This window comes from Candoia aspera, chromosome 2 (assembly GCF_035149785.1).
Source record: "Candoia aspera isolate rCanAsp1 chromosome 2, rCanAsp1.hap2, whole genome shotgun sequence".
NCBI lineage: Eukaryota > Metazoa > Chordata > Lepidosauria > Squamata > Boidae > Candoia > Candoia aspera.
The window spans coordinates 186818616-186844033 of record NC_086154.1 but is presented as its reverse complement, the minus strand read 5'-3'; the positions used below and the strand labels follow the sequence as shown (position 1 = coordinate 186844033).

At 34.9% G+C, this 25418-nt stretch overlaps 1 protein-coding gene across 2 annotated transcripts in view; it reads left to right on the top strand.

Moving 5' to 3' along the window:
- The window catches only part of CNTLN (centlein), a 230503-nt gene that overhangs the window by 190365 nt on the left and 14720 nt on the right, over positions 1–25418 (top strand). For both annotated transcript variants that reach the window (XR_010067314.1, XM_063295032.1), the window contains exons 20-24: positions 609–706; positions 2235–2361; positions 3737–3874; positions 5317–5502; positions 24866–25063. Coding sequence is in view for 1 of the 2 variants with exons in the window: in XM_063295032.1 (XP_063151102.1) it covers positions 609–706; positions 2235–2361; positions 3737–3874; positions 5317–5502; positions 24866–25063 (747 nt within the window). In the remaining variant the exon portion in view is untranslated. The remainder of the gene's footprint in view (positions 1–608; positions 707–2234; positions 2362–3736; positions 3875–5316; positions 5503–24865; positions 25064–25418) is intronic.

The window sequence follows — 25418 nt, the reverse complement described above, 5'->3', positions numbered from 1 at the left end:
ATGAAGTATGAATTCAGCAAATTGTGGCTTATTCAGTCATGCTAATTAAATAACCATATTAAATTAGTTACAGTTTAGCACAATTTGAGATTAATGTTTGTGTATTTCAAATCCTGAAATCTGACAATAATAAGAAAAAAACTGCAGTCTTTTGAAAGCAATCTTACAAATGTCTAATTAGGAAAAAAAATTACATTAAAGGAAGTTCAACCAAGTATGAATAGTAACTTTTCCAGTCTAGTGTTGGGCTACAGTTTCCATATTTATCAGCCGCATCTGAAAGCACCTGTTCAGGAAAAATCAGCCGTAAACATATCTGTTAGGTATCATAGGTAGAATTCTGGCAGAGATATTCCATTTGGAAAATAAGATGAAATTTATTTCTCTATAGTCTAGTCTTGAATAAGTATAAAATCATCACATTCAAACATGAACAACCTATAGAGGTATTTTTTTGTGCTATGCTAAAATCGAAACAGACTAAACTATTAAATTGCAAAGTTTCAGTTTTCAGTTTTGTAACTGATCACACTGTATTTCAGTTACAGTTCTGGGTAATCCTGCATCAACACTACTGAGACTTTAATAAAATATTTTATTCATTCTAGAATGCAAATAATGAAATCACTAAACATTCATCAACCATTAAATCTTTGAAATATGAAGTCCAAAGAAAAGAAGAACAGATGCAGGAACTGCAAGAAAAGTAGGTTCACATTACGGATTGGTTGTGTCTGGCTCCCCCTTGTGGCAAAAATGTAATTGCTTTAACTTCATGGACATTTTTCTGAAAGTGATCTTTCCTTATTTTTTTCTTTCAGCTTTTTATGCGTGGTTCAGATTATTTACACTTTTAGGAAAAAAGTATTAATGCATTTTTTTCTTTTAAATTGTTGAGTAATTTACAGTACAAAAGATGAGATATAACTGTAATAAATACATTTTAAAAAAAAATCAGATTCTAGTTTGGACTTGATTATATCCATGATGCAAATCTAAGTGAATACCTCAGCATACTTGAAAGCAATTTTTCAAATACAGTGATTCTTTGCCTAAGGGCTAAGAGACATGTCAAGGTTTAGATGGTTAAATTGGATTAAGTGTCCAGTTTTACATTTTCTGAAAAATGCAAAAAAGGCAGTTAATATTATTTATTTTTTTAGGTTTATTAAAATGTACACATTTGCAAATTGGTTGTTTAAATATTTAACAATACCAACTTGTGAGTGAACCTACTAATAATGTTTAATCTTGAGTAATAAAAATTATTTCATTAAATGTTTCTTCGTTAAAAGGCTTTAACAAAATGCACACTTTATTGATTAATGCCTTAAGGAACACCTAAGGAACCAGCTGGAAGTTAGACTTAGCATTCTGATATGCCTATATCCTACCACTATATTACATAGTAAATACTGAATATGCTTCAGTATAAGTAATATTCTTGATTGTCCCTATAAGCTAGATGTGTCCATTGAAATGTAAATTCTTTTCATTGGCTTTTACTCTGCTTTTTGCTGGTGCCTTAATGATATAAAAAATAATGTATTCTATATAAGCATCGTATTGGCTCATTCTATTTAGATAGCATGTTGTTGTCACAAGAAAATTGAAACAAGTAACAGCCATAAGCACAGATTCCTGTCTTATATGCTACCCAGTGAACAGTTTCTTATTTCTTTCATACTGGTTTGCTATTTTAAGTAGCACATTTTTGGAAAGTCACATTTTCATCTTTGAAATTGGTCTATTGATTTTCCATACCATAGCTGTATTTTACTTTTTAAAACTACCTCTTATATAGATATGAAGCTTTTTACATACTAAATAGTGTTCAAAATCATGACAACCAATTCACATGGTTAACTTAACCATTTTAATTTATGTTTCCTTTCTATGCCTGCCTGTATTGAAATAGCAGAATATTTTGCTTCTCTTTTGTTTATAATTATATCTTCATCACAGTATAGTTATCTATAAATTACTGTGTGTTTTTATTGTTCTGAGTTGCTACTATAAAATGTGGTGCTTAAGATTCTGAAGCCCACAGAGTTTAAATATACCTTTATGCCCTTATACAGAGAGAAAACTTAAGCTAATTTCAACACTTATCAATTGACAAATAGCACAAAGATAAGCTATCACTGGAACTGTGCATTATAATTATTCAAAATAATGACATGCTAGTAATTTTCCATAATTCTAGGGATTTTTCATTTTCTCTTTATTTCAAGGATTTCTAGAATGGAGAGGGATATAAGTATGAAAAGGCATTTAATAGAAGATTGGAGGTTGCGTATGAAAACATATCAGGAAAAGGAGAAAAGCTTTAATGAAACATTGCAATGTCTGGAAGAAAAGGTATTTAATGTTTAGTGTTTATTTAAAATTAAGAAATTGAATTTGACACATATGTACCCTCCCATTCAGTGAATGAAGTGACATTCTTAAGCTGTTTTGAACATGCGTATCCCTCTTGAAATTCCATCAGATATATTGATTAATTGTAGTAGCCATCATTATGATTACTAGAGTTCTATTTGTAGAGAGATCGCTCTTAAAGCAGTAAAATAACATAAGAATTACGTGCTTACTGGTATTTGGGGTATGTTGTTTAGCTGGAACTTCACATATCTGTTTCCTGAAAAGAAGCATCAAAGAAGATTCTTCTTGCAGTGTAAGTCGAGAGGCAAATGTCATAAAGGAGAAAAATTACCTATAAATTAGCTTTATAATAATAGTTATATGCTATCCCTTCCATTATTATATATTTAATGATTCCATTTTACGCTCTTCTGAAAGTTGTTTTCTCCATAAATATTTAATGCATTTTTCTGATGCTTAAAAAGATTGGAAGAGAAACTGCCCCTTAGTACCTCTGCAGTGTGTTTTCTCCCTGTTTTACACAAATAGGGCACATGTTTAGGAATCTCTTAGGCTGCAAATCATAAAATCCAGGAAACATAGTTTTCAAGGCAAGCACTACTTTGACTCTTTTTAAAAGCAGGTGCTAGTTTTTTAGATGTGAACATAGTTTCTGCTGGCAGTCATACGTTGTCAGTTCCAGACTAAACTACCTTGTTCTCTGTATATGAGATATCACTTAGATATCATCAGCCCAAGAGACAAAAGTGGAAGGGTAGGAAAGATCGCAGACAACAATAAAGTGATACAGGATAAATCCTTGAAGAGTGAGGCAGTATGAAAAGCATTTTAGAGACCTACGTTACACTTTGCTGTGAGGTGGGGGTAGTGCTTTAAGTATTAAAAATATTGCAATTTTCTGGTTATGTTGAGTTAGGAAAAAAAGTCAAGTGTATACAAGAATATAAACTCTTTAGATATGCTTTATAAATTGATTGTTATTTTATAGATTTGTTTTACAAATAATAACTAGCTATTTACTGTAGGACTATATTATTTGTAATTTTTCTCATCAGTACTGGTATGCTAACATGCCCACAAACTCCAGAGTTTTTAAGTGCTAGCATCTGACTACTTGCCCATGAATTTGATAGTAAGTAAAATGTTGCAGTCTTATGCCCAGTTATCTATGAATAAATCCTATTGATTTAAATGGATAGTATCCCTGTTTGAGCCAAGAGAGCCTGCATTTTACTCAGAAGGTAAAGGAATTATGTAAAATTAGATGTTTGTATTATTTTGATAGTGTTGGTTTTCTATCTAAATGATTTAAATGCTTTCCTTAATATTTTTTCTCTGGGTGCTGTTCCAGGTAAAGGCATTAACTGATGATAGTTCAAACAAAAAAATATCCATTGAGTCATTAAAGCAAAGGCTTAGTGTAGCTACCAAAGAAAAGGCACAGTGTGAACAGATGTATCTCAGAGCTAAAGAAGATTTGGAGAAAAAGGTACACTACTATAGATATTATGGATGATTAAGATGATAATGATGATGATAATTTATTAGATTTACACCCTGCCTTTCAGTTCAGCGGGGATACTTGTATCTGATAACAATGAGGTAAAATATTAAAAATCATGAAAGAAAACACAGTCAAGAAACAGTTCAAAATATATGCTAATAAAATATTTATTATAATATTTAATATCTACCTTACATTTTCCAGTGCACAATATTTTTTGCAAATAAATAATTGCATGATCAATGCCTTTGCATTTTTAATTTGCCCATAGTAGCATTTCTCTTGAGTTTTACTTGGAGCCATATAATATATAGCTGTAACGTCAAAAGAAATTTCTGAAATTGAATTACATTAACTGTAATAGAATATTGTATGCTTTTAACTAGGGTAAGATATAATTTTCTAAAAGACTGTTTTATAGTAGCACTTTCTCTGCACCCTAAATTTAATGCAGCCTTATCAGACAAATATTTTCTACATCATTTGAGAAACCAGGAAGCAAGCCTCTGGTGAACTTTGCTTTCTTCTCTCACTGTCCCTTTTTGTTAGGCAAAGTGCTAAATGAATTGACAAAATGCCAGGTTATTCTACATTTTGGATTTCCTTTGTTTTTCTGTTTCTGGATATGAGCAAAGGTTGGAAAGAGACCTCAGGGTTGCACTTAATTATGCCTAATGATGCACCTAGAAAGAAAGTTTGGATAAATTCTATTGTTATAGGGTATAATCCTATATTATAAGTCTTTCCCTGGATTTTACAAATTCTCAGCCCAGAGATTCTAAGCAGTTCCATCTGGCTGAGCACAAACTTATCTCAGTTTCTCCTATAGCTTCAGTACAGGAAGCAGCAGCTTTTTAGAGCTAAGGTACTCAAGTATAATAAGCACTCAACACTGGACAGTTTAAAAGGAAGCAGTGTGCGGACTTGAACAAGATATGACACACAGGCACATTATTTCCCTTGAATTTTAAACAACAGACGGTCTTAGTGTGTTTTATATTTAACTGGAAGAATGGGAAGGAAGGAAGACTATAGGAGATGGCAATGAGCTTTATGGTTAATTTTATGTAGGTTCTTCTAGACACCATGTCAATCTCTTTTCAATTTAGAAATGCTAGAAAACATTTTAAAAAATAGAATGACAGAAATAGAAATCTGTGTACTTTCCAAGATTTAACCCCCATCTTCAATCTGCCTAAATCATTTTCCCCTTTGCCAGATTCTCCACATGAGTTGAGAATTTGATTCCCAGAATTCCCAGTCACCTAGAAAGCACCATATGGGAAGAGTTGGCATAGCTTAGTGGGAATATAGACTTAATTACATTTCCAAGCAATTGGTAATTTATATGACCATGTGATTTGCTTAGCAAATTCATCAATATGCTTAGCAATAACCAGTATGATTTGTATGTGGTTTTATTTCAGGAGCTTAATCTTACCAATCTAGAAGTTAAAATGGCAGAGGCCGAATATGCCATGACTGAACTTGAAACAACTGCCTCTCAACAGCTTCACGGCTTAGCAAGGCAGAGTGAGCAGGCACTTGAAGTGGTGCAGAAAAAGTTGATCATGTCCAATGAAAAAGTGGAAGAGTTCATTACCTTTGTGAAGGTTTGGCATTTTAAATATGTGTGTCCCTCTATGTGTGTGTGTGTGTGTCTATCTGTCTACCTTTATTAGCATTTCCTGGAATATTCCATTTTTCAGCCAGGACATGCTGATCCAACAACCATTCTGGGGGAGGGGAGGCTATTTATTGTTTTCCACATTTTGCACAAAACTTTATCTGTGCAGTGATCTGTATAGCTATTTATACCCCACAACACCCAAACTCCAAATGCCCCTTTACTCCCAAGGAGTCCAGTTGGCTGCCTTGCACACCTATTTCATTCAGCTTGTTGGGATTATACATAATGGTATTTTACCATCGCTCTGACTTCACCAATGTGGATAAAATTGGTTCTGTTTCAGGCTATAACCTTGAGATTAGGGGAGAAGTCATCAGCCACTGCTTCTGGGCTTTTAACGTCCTCTTCTGAATCCAAGCTGGATATTACATAAACCCTTCTAATGCAGGGGTGTCAAGGGATTCATGATGCCCTTTGAGCATATAAGGATAAATGCCCTTTGTGTCAGAGACTAAAACCTTCCCTTGGAACAATAGATCAAGGGGGTAATTTGGGCATATCCTGGGAGTAATGAAGCATTTTGCAACTGCTTCTTTGTGCGTTGAAGATCCAGTTTGGGACTGCCACTGCCAAGACACTTGTGTAAGACAACAGAGTGGGGTTTTTTGGAGGGGAGGGTAATGACATTCGAGATCAGGAAAAGAGATAATTGAGTCAGTTTAAGAACCACTGTCTTAGATATTTTGAAATGTTGTGATTACGTAATTCAAAAATTATTCTAATTATGCTTATATTTAACTTTGGAGATTCACAATTTTCTGATAGCACTATTTGCATTTACAATAATGTCTGTGTTGTTGAGGAACAACCCTCCTTCCTCTACCTTTTTATTCTATTGTGTCAATTTTTGCATAATCACTGATTTATTTAATTACAACACATTATCTTGCTCTTGCTTTCAAGTAACTTTATTTATCCTCAGATACATAGTCATCAAATGAAATCTGTCTGTAAATTTTATATATATCATCCATACTATAATACAGATTACATTATAGGCAAATGAATGGTGGACAGTGAAATTTTCTCTACTGGCTATATTCTTAAAAAGGCAAGTTATTATCTATACATGTCTGCAATGTATCTCTAGAAAAAAAAAGTATGTTTGTTATTTAGAGCACTTTTCTCTTGTTCTTCAGCCAAAAAGGCTCCTAAAGCAGTTAAAAAAAACAGTAGGCATTTACTACCTCACCTTAAGCTTGCACATTAAAATGGGGCTAAGAGTTTTTTTATTGGAATCTGGAGGTCCATTCACTTAGATGGAGTCTGTTGCAAAGACATTTGGGGAGACTGAAGATTTCTGTTCCATTTTTTAATTATTATTAGAACTGAATAGAGTTCTAATAGAGTCCCAGAAATATCTACTTCTTATTGTCCCAGGCGTTCTTTGGTTCAGTCATATAGTTTGGATATTAAAGGGGAGTTGTTTTGTTGCTGCTATTTGTGAAACAGCTGGAAGTCAGATCACTGGGTGGCTTGCTCTTTGCCATTATACTGAGATCAACCTCTGCCCCTTGTTGATCTAAAAGACTCAGCAGAAAGGGAGATAAAAGCAAACTCGGGTGCTAGATATCAAGTTGCAAACAGTACTGCTTTCTCTCTTTCTCTCTCTCCCTCCCTCCCTCAAGAGTGAGCAAAAGGGTTCTCAGCTGGAGTTGTATCTAGATACTTCTGAACATGGCCGGCTGTTGGTTCCTCTTCCTCTGATGATCTTATTGGGCTTATTTGCATTTACCGTATATCGAAGTGTGAAGTCAATGAAACACAAAAGAAGCTCTTATTTGCAATCCCTGAGGCAGCACAAAAGTATGCCAAGACACCTTGTGCTGCCCTAATTGCTGAGTCCTATTCTGCCTTGCCACAAGAACAGCCTGTGGTGCTGTCCTCACATATTGCAATGGAATGTGAGGGTGATGGTCTAAAGAAGAAACTTAGGAAAGACCTGCCCTGACCATTCAGGCAGTAAACAGAGAGAGCAGGAGGTTTGGACTTTCAGGCTTGCAAGATTTTGTTAGGGTAGCCTTACAGTAAAGTAGAATTAGCTCATCTGGTGTTTCCTGTCTGGTTTACCTGGAAAGGTTGACATATCTTTAATGAGAGACAACTCAAGAAAAACAGTATTGAATATCTTTATCCCTGATAATGGTATATCTTCATGCCCAATGAGGCAGCTTTGTGCTCTTCCCCATTGCTGTGTTGAATGCTATCCCACCCATCTTTGATCAATGAGAAAGCTATACTGACATGAAAAGTACTATCCCCATTGCTGATTCCTATCCTATCTCTGTTAACATGTGTTTGAAGTCACAGTGTTCATCTAACTCTTCTCTAATATACCACTAGAGCAGAATTTCTCAACCAGGGTTCCATGGAGCCCTAGGGTTCTGCAAGAGGTCACTAGGGGTTCCCCGGGAGATCATGATTTATTTTAAAAAATTATTTCAAATTCAGACAACTTCACATTAAAGAGGTACGTTTCATTCTTTATTTTCAGTTTGATAACACTGTTAATGCATTTGTACAGGCCTACACATGAAACAAATGTAATAATTTTGTAACTTTGGGTGTCTATTTGAGCCTGAATGTGCAGGGGTTCCTCGAGGCCTGAAAAATATTTCAAGGGTTCCTCCAGGGTCAAAAGGTTGAGAAAGGCTGCACTAGAGTATGTTTATACCATGACTACTTGAAAGTGGGGAAAGGCCCATCAGCTGCCTTGTGGGGAGATAGCATGAAATGGAATTTATCTTAAAACAAGGCTGTGCAGAACCTCATGCCAGGCATGCCATTTCTGACTTGAATGTATTGCTTGTTAACTATTGTTTCTGACATAGTGAACTCATTGTCTGATTCTTTGGGCTTTTGTTTTTCTGATTACTTACCCCCATGGAATGAAGTTTGAAAAGAGCAATAGTTGTGCCACAACATAATTAAACAAATCCTGTAAAGCTAGTTTTGCTGTTATTTAGTACAAATATAGAATAGAATATTTCATTTTTCAATATCACCAACTTCTCTAATTCAGAAGCCTTTTCAAATAAATTCCATCCTCAAAAGAGCATACTTACTTAACTGCCTTTACCACTTTTTTTTCTTTTTCTGCACCCAAAGCCAGCCCTGCCCTGCCTAAGAGCTCTTTGAAAAGGGGCTGCCTTTACCTGGTTTTTTTTTTTCCATTTTCCACACCCAAAGCCAGCTCAGCCGTCTACCTTGTCAGCAGTGGGAGCAAGACGATGGCTAGGTCACCTGGGGCGGTGGAGCGCAGGGTGGCAGGGGTCTTGGAGTGCAGGATGGCAAGTGTGACTGGGACTGGGCTGTGGTGGCTGCAGCTTCCTGGGGTGCAGGGGGGCCAAAAGGGCAGCAATAGGGGGAAATAGGTGGGTGGGGGGAGTTGGAGGCAGTCCCTTACCTTACTGAGGCTCGGGGCTGTGAGGGACCCAGCCCAGAATGGCTTGGGTTGGGGTGGGTCCTCAGCTAACCATCAGTAAATTTGCTTAATGACAGCAAGGGAAATTGCTGGGATTGCCGTCACTAAGCGATGTGGTCATGTGATATTTACAACTGCATCACTTAGCAACAGCAATTTCAGTCCCAATTGCCATTGTTAAGCAAGGACTACCTGTAGTCGCAAAAAGCTAAATGCACACCATAGGACTTGTGTTGCCCATTAATTAGGCTTATGTTATTGTCACTTTGTATTAGGAATGTGAAAAATGTTTTGAAACTGAAACAGCTGATTTAAGTTTGTAAAGGGCTCCCCCAACTTTTCAAAAAGTGTTATGAGCTGCAAACTCCCATTTTGAATCAAAACAGAGTTATTTCACTCTTGAGACACTTCAAGCCCATTTTGGACTTGAAACAACTTTCAGATTTGAAAAATGACATTTTTCACTTAAAATGTTTCAAATTCAAAATGGTTTAGCCACTACTATTTTATACATTGTAAAATATACAATATTTTACATTGCATTTCCTTCTGAACTTACTTTTACAGAACGTAGTACTTCCTGCATCTGGGGGGAAAAAATCCATAAAAACTTCGTTATAATAAATTGTAATTCTTTAAAGTATCATGGGATTTGTCTTCATTTTTCTGCATCCTGTGGAGAGCATCCAAGCCAGTTTACAAGTGTCACTGGTTTAGATCTTCTACATAGTTAAAAAATATGAAATGATGGGCTGTGTTTCATGTTATTTAGTAGAACAGGGAAGAAAACTAAGACCTACAGCAAGATGTTGCAACATGGAGCATACCCATTTACAATGGCCTATCTTTTTTTCACAATACTATACTCCATTCTATGTGAATCTTTAGAACTGATGTATGCAAATAACATCTTCAGTGCACTATTCACTATGATCCCAAGTTCTTACACAGATCTCAGATTTTACCACTGTATGTGAAATTTTTTGGGGGGGGGATGCTCCATCATTTTACATATACATAAATTGTAGCTCATTTGCCATTTGATTGACTGGTCAGCTGGTTTCAATCTTTTGGAGCTTTTTACAATCAATGTTGGTTTTTAACACCCTGAATAGTTTGGCGACATCCTCAAACCTGGCCAGTTCACTACTTACCCCTAAATCACCAATTCATATGTTTTGAGCAGCTGGTAGTATTTCCTCATTCTACCCAGGTATCATATATTAATCTTCCCTAAAACATATACAGTTCTAAGCCTCATGTTACAAAATGATCAGTGTGTATTTCATAGCATCATTTTGGTAAAAGCTGTTTATCTGTTGCTCCTAATAGATAAACTGGAGGAAAATAAAGATGCCATCTGAAAGTCAAATATTGATGATAGGAGCAGTTGCTATTGACATTCCCCAAGTTGCTGAATATTTATGTATGAAAAGGTCCTCTGAAATCCTCCCTCCTTTTTTCCCATAGAATGTTACTGAAAAACTGAAAATCTTTCTTGGATTTCAGTGAGTGCACAAAGTAAACCAGATTAAAACTCTACTTATATATTTACAAAAGCCACACAGGGGAAATTAAGTTAGCACAGCTAGTATTATTTCTATTCATACCATTTTTCTTTAAATAAATTTTGTACCTTTGTTCACTAGGAGGATGCCTATACTTGTGTGCTTTCCTCCTTAGGCTTTTTTTTCCCACTTTGTTTATGACTGCCCATCTTCTCTCCGTCCTTATACAGTAAATGCCAAATATTCAACTGAAACTATTCAAAGGAATGACTCAGACCAGCCTTTGCCCATGCTGGCTGGGAATTCTAGGGACTGTGCTTCCAGTACACCTGGAGGGCACTAGGTTTTAGAAGGCTGACCTAGAGAGGCTTCACATGATACATACTTTAATGCGTACGTGCATTAATACTGTATTGTATGGTTCACACACACACACACGGGGGGTGCATGTGTGTGCATAATAGCTATACTTTTTCTTTGCACTGCTCTTACTGCTTATTTTTTCTGTGCAGTAATTATGCACAACGTGCCTGACCATCTTCCTCCACTCCCCAAGTGACTTCCCAACTTACTGGATAAGGGGTTGTCCAGATGGCTTCCATCTCTTCTTTCTCTTTCATTTGACTGGTCTCTTCCTTTCAATATTGTCCTGTCAAACCTTCAGATCTTCAGCTTTGGGTTATTTTTAAGCACTGTGTTTATCTGCAAGAAACCTGTACACATGTCAGTTACATCTTCACAAGAAGGAAAGTTAAGAATTGTTGAAGGGAATGAAAAACAAGCCCTTAAAACAAAAAATGGATTTGTAATTAAATAATGACATTTGAGATGATAATTCAAATGAAGCATTTTTAAAGAGCTAATAATAGTTTCATTCAGAGATCTCATGTCTGAGCATATTTTAAAAAATCATGTAGATTCATATGAAGTATATCTATTTACATCAGCAGTAGGCAACGTTTTTCTAGCAGAAGAATGGTGAAGACTTCACCAGAAGATCATCTGTTTCATTTTTATTTGATCTGATTTTCTTTCTTTTTTAACTTTTGGGTGGTGTAGGAAGTTCATTTAATTTTTTTTTAAGTATATTCAGTTTGTTTGGAGGCATTACAAACCTATTTTGCTTATTTAAAAAAAAAGAACAACAGAAAAACAGATTCTGGCATGCATCTTAGGGTTCTCCAGAGGCTACAAAAGGTATTCGGGGAACTACACATAGGTCATAAGTTGTCCACCTATTGTATCATGTTTTTTATAGTAGTTTTATTAAAATTTATAACTAAAATAAAAGAATAAAAAGAAAAAACAGGTGCATAAAGGAAAAAAAAGAATGAGAAAAGAAAGAAAAAATAAGAATATAGTAAAGAAAAAGAAAAGAAATATATAAAGAACTGGCTTTCCCCTTCATCACAACAAGAATAAACAATTTTAGGAACTTATCACCTTCTCTTAAAATACAACAAATGATCTCTTCTTCCCATATTCCATCTCTTATCCATAAACAAATCCTTAAAACCTCATCATTTCAGTCCTGATCAGCAAAAGTCCATTAAGAGTTACCAGAGGTAACAATAAAGCTATTTTAACTTTGATCAAATAAACCAACTTTATATTCCTTTATTTTACTTTTAACAATCTTGATTTTTAGTCCCTTCAAATAATATCCTAGAACTTGATTTCTTTTCATTTTTTTCTTTGTCCTGTCTCACAAAATTCTTCAAAGCTTTAACAAGCCTCTGTTGTAAATCTAGTTTCAGATCAGTCACAGTCTTGTCAGGTAAAACGTGTTCCTCTTTCATAACATCTTTGAAACACAGTCTATCTATAGAGGCAGATGCTCTTAAAATTAACTTCTGGATCCATTGTTCAAAAATATCCTTCAATATGTTCAATGTTAAAATATTTAGCTTCATTCTGTATTAGTAATTCAAATTTAAGTGTTCTTCTTTAATTGTAATCTTTAGTTCCTTCTGGTTCCCTCTAATGTCCAACCTTCAAAGTCCCATCCTATCAATTTTTTTTGTAAAAAGATTTAAAACAAAAGCATTTTCCGTAGGAAGGATTCTTATTATTAATTCCAAAATCTTATTTCAAATCCATTTGGGCCCTTTGTCCGTTTGTAACTTTCCAAAATCAAAGTTCTAATCACCCTTTTGCTGTTTATTAAAAAGAAATTAAGACCTTAAACTTGTATTTAAAACTTCTTTCACTAAGGATTGAAGGAAACTCCCCCAGTTTTTTCAGACTTGTCAATCCAAAGGTTCCTAATAGCTGAAAAGCAGTTAACAAGCAATTTCCAAAAGTGATTAGAAAAGGAAGTATGTGGGACTTCCAGTGGGAACATGGTGGACTGAGCCTGTGAGCTCCATGGGCAGAACTGGCATCGTGGCAGTTTTTTTGGGCTCAGGCTGGTTTCTCCTGAAGCGCAGGAGCATTTTTCCAGACCAAGGAAAACACTCGGAATTGACCTATTTGTCCTCCGGATGGTGAGTTGCAGCCAGGAGATCATAAACAGCATTTGCAATTGACGGGTAAGACTTTGTCAGAAGGCTGGGATGCTGCAGCCTTAAAGGGACATTAAGTCCAGCCACCCCATTTCTAAAGCACCCAATTTTTTTTTTAAGTATTTGTACCCTTAGAGAGGCTTTCTACATTAAGGAGAAATGATCTCTCTTGGTGCTTATCGTTATTTTGGGGATCAATTCTTTTTTAAAAATTTTTTTAAAGCTTTGGATTTTGCTTTCCATCCAATACTAAGGAGGGCTGAGCATATGTTATCGTCTCCCTGTTATTATTTTTGCACTAATTTTGAAGATTTTAGCATTTTTCCTACATGTTGAATCTGCTGTTCTGAACTTTTACTTTCCTGCTGCTACTTTCTCTGGGAACTGTCTGTTATCTTAACTCAGTTCAGAAATTTCCCATTACCTTTCACTTCAGCCAGTTAAGTATCTAGGGGGCACATAATTTACTGCTTCAGACATGGAGGATCTTAACCAGGCTTTCTCTGACTTTCACTGAGATACTAAAGCAGATATTAAGCAGATTTTTTTCTGATTCCTGCCAAGTTATTATGCAAGACATTCAGAGCATTGTGGAAAATATGTGATCTAAAATGTGCCATCTGGTTGGGGATGATGTGGATGAACCTGAAGAATCTAACAGCAATGGAAATGTCTCTCCCAAGAGTGAGATTCCGGCTTCTGTTGAAATCCTGGATGAAATTGGCAATGCTGAATTGAAGAACTTAAACAGAGAAATTGAGCTGTAAGACATGAGTGAATTTGACTTTCTGATGGGATGTTATGGAAAAGAAGGGGTTATTATGTATGGGAGGTTTTTTGAAGAGAAGTCTGTGTTTGTGAGGGGAGCAGTTGGGCTGTTTGAGTTCTTTAAGAAAATAGCTCTGTGCTTATTATGGGGATATGTAAATGTCTTGGTCTACTTTGAAGTGGGACCAAAAATATTTATCTGGATCATCTTCGGCTTTGGATGATTTTACTTATCGTTGATGATTGGGATTATGATTATTAAGGTTTTTTCTTATTCGTTTTCTTATTCATGTTTTTTGTATTATTAATTATAATGGCAAACAATTTACATGCTTTTTTATTTTATTTTTTATTTTTTTATTTTTGATCTTTATTATAGTAGACAGGAATGTATAGAATAGTAGTAGGAAAGGAATCCAAGGCTGGGGTTAAAATTGCTGGAAGAAACATCAACAATCTGAGATATGCAGATGATACCACTTTGATGGCTGAAAGTGAAGAGGAACTGAGGAGCCTTACGATGAAGGTGAAAGAAGAAAGTGCAAAAGCTGGCTTGCAGCTAAATCTCAAAAAAACCAAGATTATGGCAACCAGCTTGATTGATAACTGGCAAATAGAGGGAGAAAATGTAGAAGCAGTGAAAGACTTTGTATTTCTAGGTGCAAAGATTACTGCAGATGCTGACTGCAGTCAGGAAATCAGAAGACGCTTAATCCTTGGGAGAACAGCAATGACAAATCTCGATAAAATAGTTAAGAGCAGAGACATCACAGTGACAACAAAGGTCCGCATAGTTAAAGCAATGGTGTTCCCCATAGTAAGATATGGCTGCGAGAGCTGGACCATAAGGAAGGCTGAGAGAAGGAAGATCGATGCTTTTGAACTGTGGTGTTGGAGGAAAATTCTGAGAGTGCCTTGGACTGCAAGAAGATCAAACCAGTCCATCCTCCAGGAAATAAAGCCAGACTGCTCACTTGAGGGAATGATATTAAAGGCAAAACTGAAATACTTTGGCCACATAATGAGAAGACAGGACACCCTGGAGAAGATGCTGATGCTAGGGAGAGTGGAGGGCAAAAGGAAGAGGCGCCAACCAAGGGCAAGGTGGATAGATGATATTCTAGAGGTGATGGACTCATCCCTGGGGGAGCTGGGGGTGTCGACGACCGACAGGAAGCTCTGGCGTGGGCTGGTCCATGAAGTCATGAAGAGTCGGAAGCGACTAAACGAATAAACAACAAAGGAAAAGAATAAATTAAGTAATTGTTATTTTGGGTGGGAGTTGGTTAGGTGATTTATACTTTTTCTTTTAATATAAGGGGAAGAAGCAATAATATTTAGTGATTTTTATAATGTGCTAAGGGGTTGACTTGTAAAAATAATGTGATTTTGGTTTAATATAGAGTAAGGGGTTGATTATGGGAAATTGCTGTATATCCTTGATGTTTAAAGTCGGAAGTCACCTCTTTTTGTAATCTATCTAAATTTTTTCTTTTATGTTGTCACACTTTTTTAGTTCTGTTTTTTGTAGTTTTTTTATTTTCTGTATCTTTTATCTTTTTCTGAAATTTAATAAAATTCTTGTAAAAAAGAAAATGAAGTACGCGAATCCAGTGTCCTTTTAAAGGTGTCGACCACGGTTTGAGCAAAATGGCTATTCCCTTGTCTCCCAGAGCTCTAAACCTGTTGGAGACCTCTGTCTTGCAGTCTCCTCGCGAGGAGCAACTGTCTGGAGCACTTGTGGGTGATCTCAAGACATATCCTTGTCTGGAGAGGAATTACAAAAAGCCAGTCTGCTCATCGGCTCTTCATTCTGCCACATTTGTTCTGCCACTTCAGTTTGCCATTTCTTCCCTGGAACACCTATTGTATCAGTTTTGATAGTGTTTATAATGAAAGATTAGTGAAATATTAATTGTACTAAATAAAGTTTGCTATAATTGATTGGTGTAATGGAAGTAAAATGAATATCTTGAATTTTATTCAAAATTGCATAGGCATATTTTTGCTTATCTCTGTGTGTATGTGTAGTATCCGTAGTATGTATTCTCCCTGTCTCTAAGTCTCCTCCAGAAAAGATTTGAAATACACAGCAGCTAAAGGGAGGAGGGGAAATCTGACTATTCCATTAGTAGCTTTTATTTTAATGCCAGATATCACTGAATGGAAGCTCTTATTTGTAGCTTTTGTCAGATTTTAGGAAACTGGAGGCCTCTTTATCAGTATCTAATTATTGATAGACATTGAAAAGTATAGCACAGTTGTTAAAAATCCTGAATGGCTACTATTTTAATTATCCAGCTAAAGAGTTTTATAGATGCAGATCTGTGTTTAATTCCTATTCTAACTTTGGATTATGCAGAGTTCTGTGAGTAATATCATTAAAAAGATAGCAATTATTCATAACTGAGATTGTTTGACTTCTAGAGATAGTTAAGATGCTCCACCATGATTTGTCTGGAAATGCCATTTCTATTTTTAATAGGAAATATTTCAAGGTGAAGATAGAACACTTTATTTAATTAAAAAAATTGGGGGAAAATCCTGTAAAATCCATTTGCATTCACTTTTAAGCAATGCATTAGTTTCTCATGAAAGCTAGTGTGGTGTAGTGGTTAAGGCATCAGGCTAGAAACTGGGAGACCATGAATTCTAGTCTTACCTTAGGTACACAGCCAGCTGAGTGACTTTGGGCCAGTCACTCACTCGCAGCGCTTGGAAGGAGACAGTGGCAAACCACTTCCTGAAAAACTTTGCCAAGAAAACTGCAGGGACTAGTCCAGGCAGTCACCAGAATCAAAAACTGACTCGAAGGCAATAATAATAATAATAATAATCGTTTATCATATATAGACATCTATAAACTTGCAAAAAATATTAAATATTTTAAAATGTAAACACTTTGCTCATTTAGAAATCTACATTAAAAGGATCATCTGATCCTTTTTCTCCATGTTGCTAGAAAATCTTGCTTCTTGTTTTAAAGAAAGCTTTACTGAATATTCTATTCACTAGCTTCCTTGAGAGCAAAGTAAACACCAAGGCTTTTATTAAGGAACAGCCACAATAGATGGCTCTGATTAAATTAATTCTCCATCAGGATCACTCTGCATACGGGATTTAGGCAAATTGAATCAGGGGTCTGGATGGTGACACTGAATATCTATTAGACTGTGGATATAATAATATGCTTTGAATTGTAATGATTGAAGTGTGGTTGACTGAATTCTTGTTTCTTAGGGTTAGCATGTGGTAAGTGATGCCTACAGTCCATCAGAAGCTGCATATAATGTTGGACAAACTGTAGAATGTTATTGATGAAGAAAAAAATCTTCTGCTCTAGAAATTATTCACTGTGATTCAGATTCCAGGAGACCTTTATTTTATGTTCATACACAATACAATTTTTTTAAAATCAGAAATTGGTAAATTAGAGTGTGGGTAGTTTTAAAAATCTGTTAGCTTACATTGAAATATATAAGAACATATTTTAAATTATTGATCTTTACAATCAAATGATAATAGGCAGCATGTTTTCAGCTGCTGCTCACGTAATCTTCATGGGGTCCATTGGCCTGATTTTTGTATAAAATGCTTAATTTAAAAGAACTGAAGAATTAATAGTCTGCTGATCCTAAATGAGTGTACTAAAACTACTCTAGCTCTTGAAATATTCCTTCAGTATATTACGTGGTGTTTTTATTTTATATTTGAGTAATATTAAATAAACTATTGTTATTTTCTGTGACAAGGAGAGCCAGTTTGGTGTAGTGGTTAAGGCACTGGGCTAGAAACCAGGAGACCATGAGTTCTAGTCCCACCTTAGGTACAAAGCCAGCTGGGTGACCTTGGGCCAGTCACTTTTTCACAGCCCTTGGAAGAAGGCAAGAACAAACCACTTCTGAAAAAACCTTGCCAAGAAAACTGCAGGGACTTGTCCAGGCAGTGTCCAGGAGTCAACACTGACTTGAAGGGACAAAAAATAAAAATAAAAAAAATGATAAGACAGGATGTTTTTGTTGTTGTTACAAAATGATTGCTTTTTTAAAAAAAGAGGCTGTGTTGAATGGCAGAATCCAAAGTTAGCACATAAGCATTAGGACACAAGCTTTATTTATTAAAATCTTTGCTATATCCCCCAGAACTGTAATTTGTTTATCTGCTTGCATGTGTCCATTGCACAAACAATTGATTCTTCCTCGCCTTGAAACAGTTCCCCACTGTAAGAGGACCACTCCTCTTATTGCATGTTTGTGCAAGAGTCTTTTTTGAGAAGCTTTGCCAAAAGCCTTCTGAAAGTCCAAGTAAATGCCTCACAGATGATCTCTGTCCATCTGTTGTTGATACTTTCAAAGAACTTTAAAAGGTTAGTAAGGCAGATCCTACCTTGTTCTCCTTCAGTAAAATTTGACCTTCTGTCTGCATGATACTTTTATCTTTAGTAATGTTTTCCCCCAATTGCCCCAGAACAGACATCTAACCTACTAACCTGAAATTCCTAATCCCCCTGGGCCTTATTGTAAAAATAGCTTTTTCTCTAGTGCATATTAATATGTTTTTGCAAGATAAGCTTTTTTGACATGTGAGTTTCTTTATGAACTATCTGGACTTGTAAACTATCTGGACCTAGTCATGTGTTTGTTTTGAAATTATCAATAAGATCACTACTGTTTGCTTTTGCTCCTCATATTACCTTCCTGAAAATATCAGTTTGAGTAAAACCATCTCCCCCCCCCCTTTTTTTTTTTTTGCAGTGGTCACTTTTTTTCATTGGGTAGAAGGTTCAGTAAGGGAATGAAAATATTGGGTAACAATTTAAAATTTATTGTTATGCAATATATTTTCATTTCATTTCCTCACTGAATGAATAGAGTTGTCACTTAGTTTGTTATCAGTCCTGGGAAAACAAATACAAGACATTTAAATGAAAAATTAACCTCTTACACTTTGCTTTAACAAATGCTCAGGCTGCTTTTAGAAAAGGCAGATCAACTATTGATCAGTGTTTTATATTAACTTACCTAATATTCTATATATTCTAATATTAGAATTCTATATATTCTAATACAATTAATTAATCTAATTAGAATTTTATGTATTCTAATATTAGAATGCTTTAATATTCTATTTTCCTGAAAAGCAAATTATTTGCTGATTTTATAGGTTTTAAGGCCGCTTTTGATTCTGTTAATAGAACCAAACTCTGGGCTAAATTGGAGAAGTTGGTCCCTGACAGGTGTCTTACATGTTTAATACAGGCACTATATCAAGATAGTATACTGTAATGCAAGTTAGATACAACAGAAAAGGTTTACTTACACGTGATATAATAATGAATAAGAGTGTGAGACAAGGTTGTATTCTGGCCCCTACACTATTTAACATCTATGTCAATGATCTGGAGACTACATTACTACAGATTGATGGCCATTGTTCATCATTAGCCAGAAGGAAATTTTGTGCTTTGTTATATGTGGATGATGCTGTTCTTCTTTCATGTACTAGATTGGGTTTCAAACGCCTATTTGAGACACTAGTTAAGTATTACCAAAAAAATCAATTACAAATCAACTATGATAAAACTAAAATTTTGTTTTTTGAAAAAAAAGTTAAAAGTACATCTGGAAAATTCAAGATCATGTAATCACACAAGTAGAAATTTTAGTTATTTGGGCATTTTATTTGATCATGCTCTATCCTGCCAACATCATTGCAAGGCAATACTTCTGAAAGCAAAATCTACTGTGATGGCCTTGCTTCAATATTTTTATTCAAAAGGAGGATTTGTTCCTGCAGCAATACAGGTTTTTAATGCAAAAATTGCATCTCAAACTTTATATGGAGTTCCAATTTGGATTACATTTGCTAATAATAACATAGCCCAACTGCAGGTGAATTTTTAAAGATCTCTTTTAAGTGTTCCAAGTTGTGTTCCAAATTCTGTTATTCTCCTGGAAAACTGGGCAATGCCCTTTGAAAACAAAGGCTTGGCTAAGCACTATTAAGTTTTGGTTGCAAATATACTTTTCTTTTTTAAAGGAAGGATTGCTTCAGGACATCCCAAATCAATCCTTTGTAGATATAAAGGCGGGATAGAAAATAAATAAACAAACAAACAGATGACCCACAAGATTAGTAGGATTGCCATTGATCCTGATTATTTAATTTCCAGGAGTATAACATTAGCATTTCATTGTATTAAACAAAGATTATGGGTTAATTCAGTACAGGAATTAATGGCTAAAGCCAAAGTTTCATGTTCACCTGTAACTTTTGGAATTAATTATGGATATATTTTTCAGCTCCCTAAATATCTGAATAGTTATATTTAAGTAAACACAGAATAGCCTTTTCAAAAGCCAGATTAAATGTGTTGCCATCAAATATGCTATATGGTAGATTTCAAAAAAATCTCCATCTCTCAAAGATTTTGTCCCTCTAATGGTATTGATCTTGAAACGGTGGATCGTATTTTATTGTACTGTGAATTTTACAAGAGTCTTCAGCAGGAAGTTATCTGGCCTATTTTAAAATCAAAACCAGATAGAAATACTTCTGTTAAAATTTTACTTGCAGATCAAAATCCTAAAATTACAGAGGCAACAGCCAGATTTTTAACTATGGCTAGAAAAATAAGGTTTTTAGTAACGTATCAGTGAGTTGGGGTTTTAAGTGTATTATGTAATATTTATTAAATATTCTATTTGTTAAACTGTTTTATTTAATGCCAAATTTTAGATTTTATTTGTACCTTGCCATTTGGGCCTTTTGGCTATAAATAAATTGATTGATGGATTGAATAGAGTTGTCAAATAGAGAACAGACATGGAAACAGAAAAAAGAAAAGATAAAGTTAGAATGTTGTTATAGAGAGAAGGTATATATAGTCGATCCAGTCTGGGGAGACAGAAAGGCTACCAGTTGCTTTATTGCAATGTATTGGCTGAGTTAAGGAATCAATTTAGAGTTAACTGAATTATGTGTTTTCCCTAATTCACAAGATACAATGTAATCACACAGTTTATGCAAAATTATTTCAAAAACTTATACTTTCTATACTGCTTTAACAAGGGAGCATGTCAAAATACATGTGAAGGAGGAGCTAGATTGCCTGAACTTTTGCCATTATAAATGACCCAGCAGTTCATTAAAACTATTAGTACAAGAACACAGAGCTGGCCCCAATCCTAGTACACTTGCAGTAGAAGTAATATGTTGTGATTTCTTTGCAGTATTTCCTTTCCCCCTTGTGGTTCATCTGTTCTGTGCATAAAACTGTCTCTCAATTTCTTCAGGACCACCCGAATAATTGTCTTTGACAGGGATTTTAGAATCTTGTCTGCAAAGATGCTACCTTATGATCCTGATAACAATAAAAATTTTATAACTACAGACCTTGCCTTGGGGTAGCAACTTCAAAGTAAATAGTTTAAAGACCAAATCCTTGCTATAAAATAAAATCATTCTTTATTGTTTAATTAATATTTTTCACCTATAAAGTACAATCGATCTCCTTATATAGGAATTACTTTTCAAATTCCCAATAACTACTTTCTATTTCTGATTATTTCAAAGCTTTAAAATACATTCTAGTAACAGAGATAAAGGTCTCTCACCTAGATATGAACGACGAATTGTTACTGAAAAGTAGGGATAAATATACATTGACCATAGTGTTTTTCATCAGTATTACTTTCCTTTTTGGAAGCAGCAGTAGTTTCATAAAACTATGTGTAACTTATTTATGCATTAAAATTATGTTGCTCATATTGCAAAACAGTGGAGATAGATGCAAGATTAAGAATATTAATATAAGCTGTTATTTTAAAGCAATTTTTACTGACAATAATATATTCTAATAGCCTTAAATAATATTCTTTTTAAGTAAAATTAAAATGTTTTTTACTTTTAGAGATAAAATAGTAGAAACTCCTTGAACAGTGTATCTTCTATGAGTGTATTACATGAGTGTATATGCTCATGTAATGTACATATACCTGCTGCTAAACTAAAATTAAATAGAATTTGTGTCTTCAACACATCTACCTCTCAACCTTACAGTTCATTCATTTATTTGAAACTGTTTGTGTTTTCCTTTTTGACATAAGATTAGGTCTGCACTATATTTTTGCAGATTAGAGACTGAGTTTTCTTCTGCTGTTCTTCTCTTTCTCTGTTTTCTGTTAATAATACTGCTATTTTCTTTTCTGTTTTTTTTAGCTACTCTCTCAAGCTCTTCTCTGATACTTCCAAGGGCATTTCCATTATAGCCCAAAGGAATTTTGTTCCATTCTCTTTGGCAGTTACAATTATATTTTCATTGTTTTATTTGCTGCATTTGCGTTGTTCATTTTTATAATGTTCTGGCTTTTATGGAATCATAAGAGGACTTGAATGTTGAAAAGAAGGCAGCCTAGGGTATTTAAAATTATATTTTTTAAATATTTATATCACTTGAATATTGGGTTAATAAAATCCAGAAATCGAACAGTACAAGATTACAAAAGCATATTAAAAGTTGAGCTCCACAGATCTTCTTTGGAACCTGTGTTTTAAACTTTTTTTCATCAAATTATTTCATCATGCATCTGTAGTTTAAAAACAAAACAAAACGGGTCAATCTTCACTATCTGCAATCATCTTTTTGCTCTATAGCTAATCCAGTTCTTTCAGCTGACAGATACTGCTTTCTTTTGCTTGTGTCCGAATGTCAGCTAAGTATGACTGTGTAGTTCAGGTATAATCTCTGTACAGTTATTTATGTGGTGCTCTCTCTTTCTATCATACCAGTATAAGCTAGTACTGTTGGTGAAGCTGATCATTCTCTTTCATGATCATATGAACTTATTTAGGAAAAACTGGGTTCATAGGAAGTCACGTGGAATTTTATTTCCCATAGTACTCTGGTGAGAAATTAGATCATGATCCTCTGCAACATGTAAGCTTCCATTGTAAAACCTTCAAACTGCCATTTAATTATTGCTGCCAACATTAAAAAAACCTACTGAATATTAATAGTCCTCCTGTATTATTATTGGTAAGGGAACATTGAGGATAATTCAACAGTTACCATGAGAACCTTGCACAGGGGTTGGGGAAAACAGTGGACTTTGAGTCATTATAGTTCTGCTCCGTGATGGGCCATGGTCAGTTAGAAATACTTAAGAAAATTGAAATCTGTATCCTGGTTGCAACATGATGGCATGTTAAATGCTATCTGAGCAGAGAATGATGGCATGAGAGGGTCCAAGGAGAATCCCTTGTTAGTGTTGAGGCCCTGGCTGCTGCTGCTGGGGTCGAGCACACATTGGATGATCCAATCTCTTCCTGATGGATCTGGCCTGTTTTCCTCTCCTCAGTTTGGGCCAATTCTACAACAAGGAGTATCCCTGACAATGCTTGCTTTCCCCACTGGGTCATAAAAGCTGGCAGTCACAAATGCTTGCTTGTCACCAGGGGTTTCAGCAGGAATATGGTTCTAGTATGGAGTTAGCACTGTTAAATCGTAATACTGTTTGCAGAGCCTGGCTAACTAGCAGTAGGTTGTAGCTGTTGTCATGGCTGTTGTTTTGCTATTGTAATGTTAATATTATTCATTATTAATTCCATTAAGCATTTTAATGCCATTATGCATTAGCATCCTTTTTTCTTTCAATCAGCAGCCATCCCTGTTTGCAAATAAAATATCAGACACAGCACAGTTGCTTGTTTGATAGGCTTATGCCTGGCAGGCAAAAAAAATAAAAATCTGTTGCTTGAACTTGCTAGGTAGATCAGGTGTTAACCCAGACTGACCGCTATCTGCCATCTAATCTACAGAAAAGAAAATGGCCATTGAGATGATTTTTAAAAACATTAAAATAAAGATATGATATAATGAAGTGCATTTTAAAATAGAAATTCATGCCTGCTTGCCTTATTAATCTTCAGGTTGCAAAGTATTAACTGAAAATGTTGAAGAGATTTGCTCTTTTTTTAACGTATTAGTTAAGTGCCTCAGGGTTAAAGAACTGCAGGAGACTTCTTGATTGAAAAATCAGTGGGTGCTTTCTCATAATGAATTCTATGTTTTTCTTCACTTGGTGGGAATATTTTCAAAAAAGTGTTTAAAATCATCACTGGGAACAGTTTTTCTATAGTTTGGGATGGCAGTCAGCATGAACTATATGCCTGTCCACTCTTATGGCCCTGGAGTAAAAAGTAAGGGAACAAGAGCCTTGTTCTTAGTTCCCGTTTTTACCTACGAGCAGAATATTCAATACTTTACATGTTTTCTACCAACATAATAATTTAGCCATTGTAATTTTTGTCCTGTTGAAATACAGCCAGCTTTATCAGCGGAGTTCTGATGGTGAAAATTGAGGTGATTTTACATAGAGCTGGCCTGTTTTAACCAAGCTAACATATCCCTGGCCCCTAGTGATTTTTCACAATATGACACTGATGTTCTCTACTAATTTTTCCTCTAAAAAGGCCAGTTACATAGATCTGTTTAGCATTCTAACTTAGAGCCCATAATTTTATTAATACACTGAAGTTATTAAAATATGAATAATGCATGCCCATTGATTTGGAGAATGAACAAAAAATCCTAGGTGTCTGCTAAGACCAGCAATTTTTAAGTGGTCCAGAGGGGAAAACAAAATTGAGAACCACTGATCTAGATCAAAACAGGTCTTCAAATAGTGGCAAATTTACTACTGTAGCAGCCTGTGAGAATTCTTAATTGTAAATTTTGGATACCTTATCTTACTGTTTAAAAACATGTTTTCCACATTTAATTATTTAATATGAAAACGTATTTACCAATTTGTTTATCAACTGATAAATGATAAACAAAAGGAAGTATTGTTAGGTATGCCTGGACACATCCAGATTATCCCATGTATAGATACATAAACAGATATAAATGTGGATATAGATATAATTTGTCATTTCTAGCCTATTTTGCTTTGACTTATAGTAGAACTACAACTGTACTTTGATGGATTGTTTATTTTCCCAAATGTGAAGACTCAAATGTGTTGAAAGTAGGTAATTAATCATAAATATTTTTACTTATTTTTATCTTCACTTTATTAGAACTTGGCCACTGAGCTACAGCATAATGTGAAAGAGATGCGAACACGAATCAGATGTACTAAAAAAATGCAAGAAGACAAAAAATGTGGTGGTAATATTTCCAAAGAATCTGTTCACCGGGCCCAGTACTTGGCGGCATCAATCCTTAATATTTCAAAAACTGATTTAGATGATATACTCGATGTTGGAAATGATGAGGTAAGTTATACCTGATTTGTCCAAGAATTAATGTTAAATCTTTCATTGGTATAGAGTGGCATATGTTCTTATAAATCAGTGGGCTACAGAAATATCAAATTCATTTAGACTGTTTTTTACTGTTTATTTTCTTATAGTAAGCAATCATTTTATTTAATGTTGTCCTTAGTTCAACTAAATAAGAACCTCATTTTCTTATTTCTTCATTTCTTGCCATTGTTGAGCTAATATCCTTTCTCAAATTTCAATTTTCCTATTATTTTAGGCCACAGCACTGAACTTTCAAAGTTCCATATGCTGCCAAAATAAGTATATGCTTTTACAGTGTCTTCATGTTTTTTGCCATCTGCCTCTT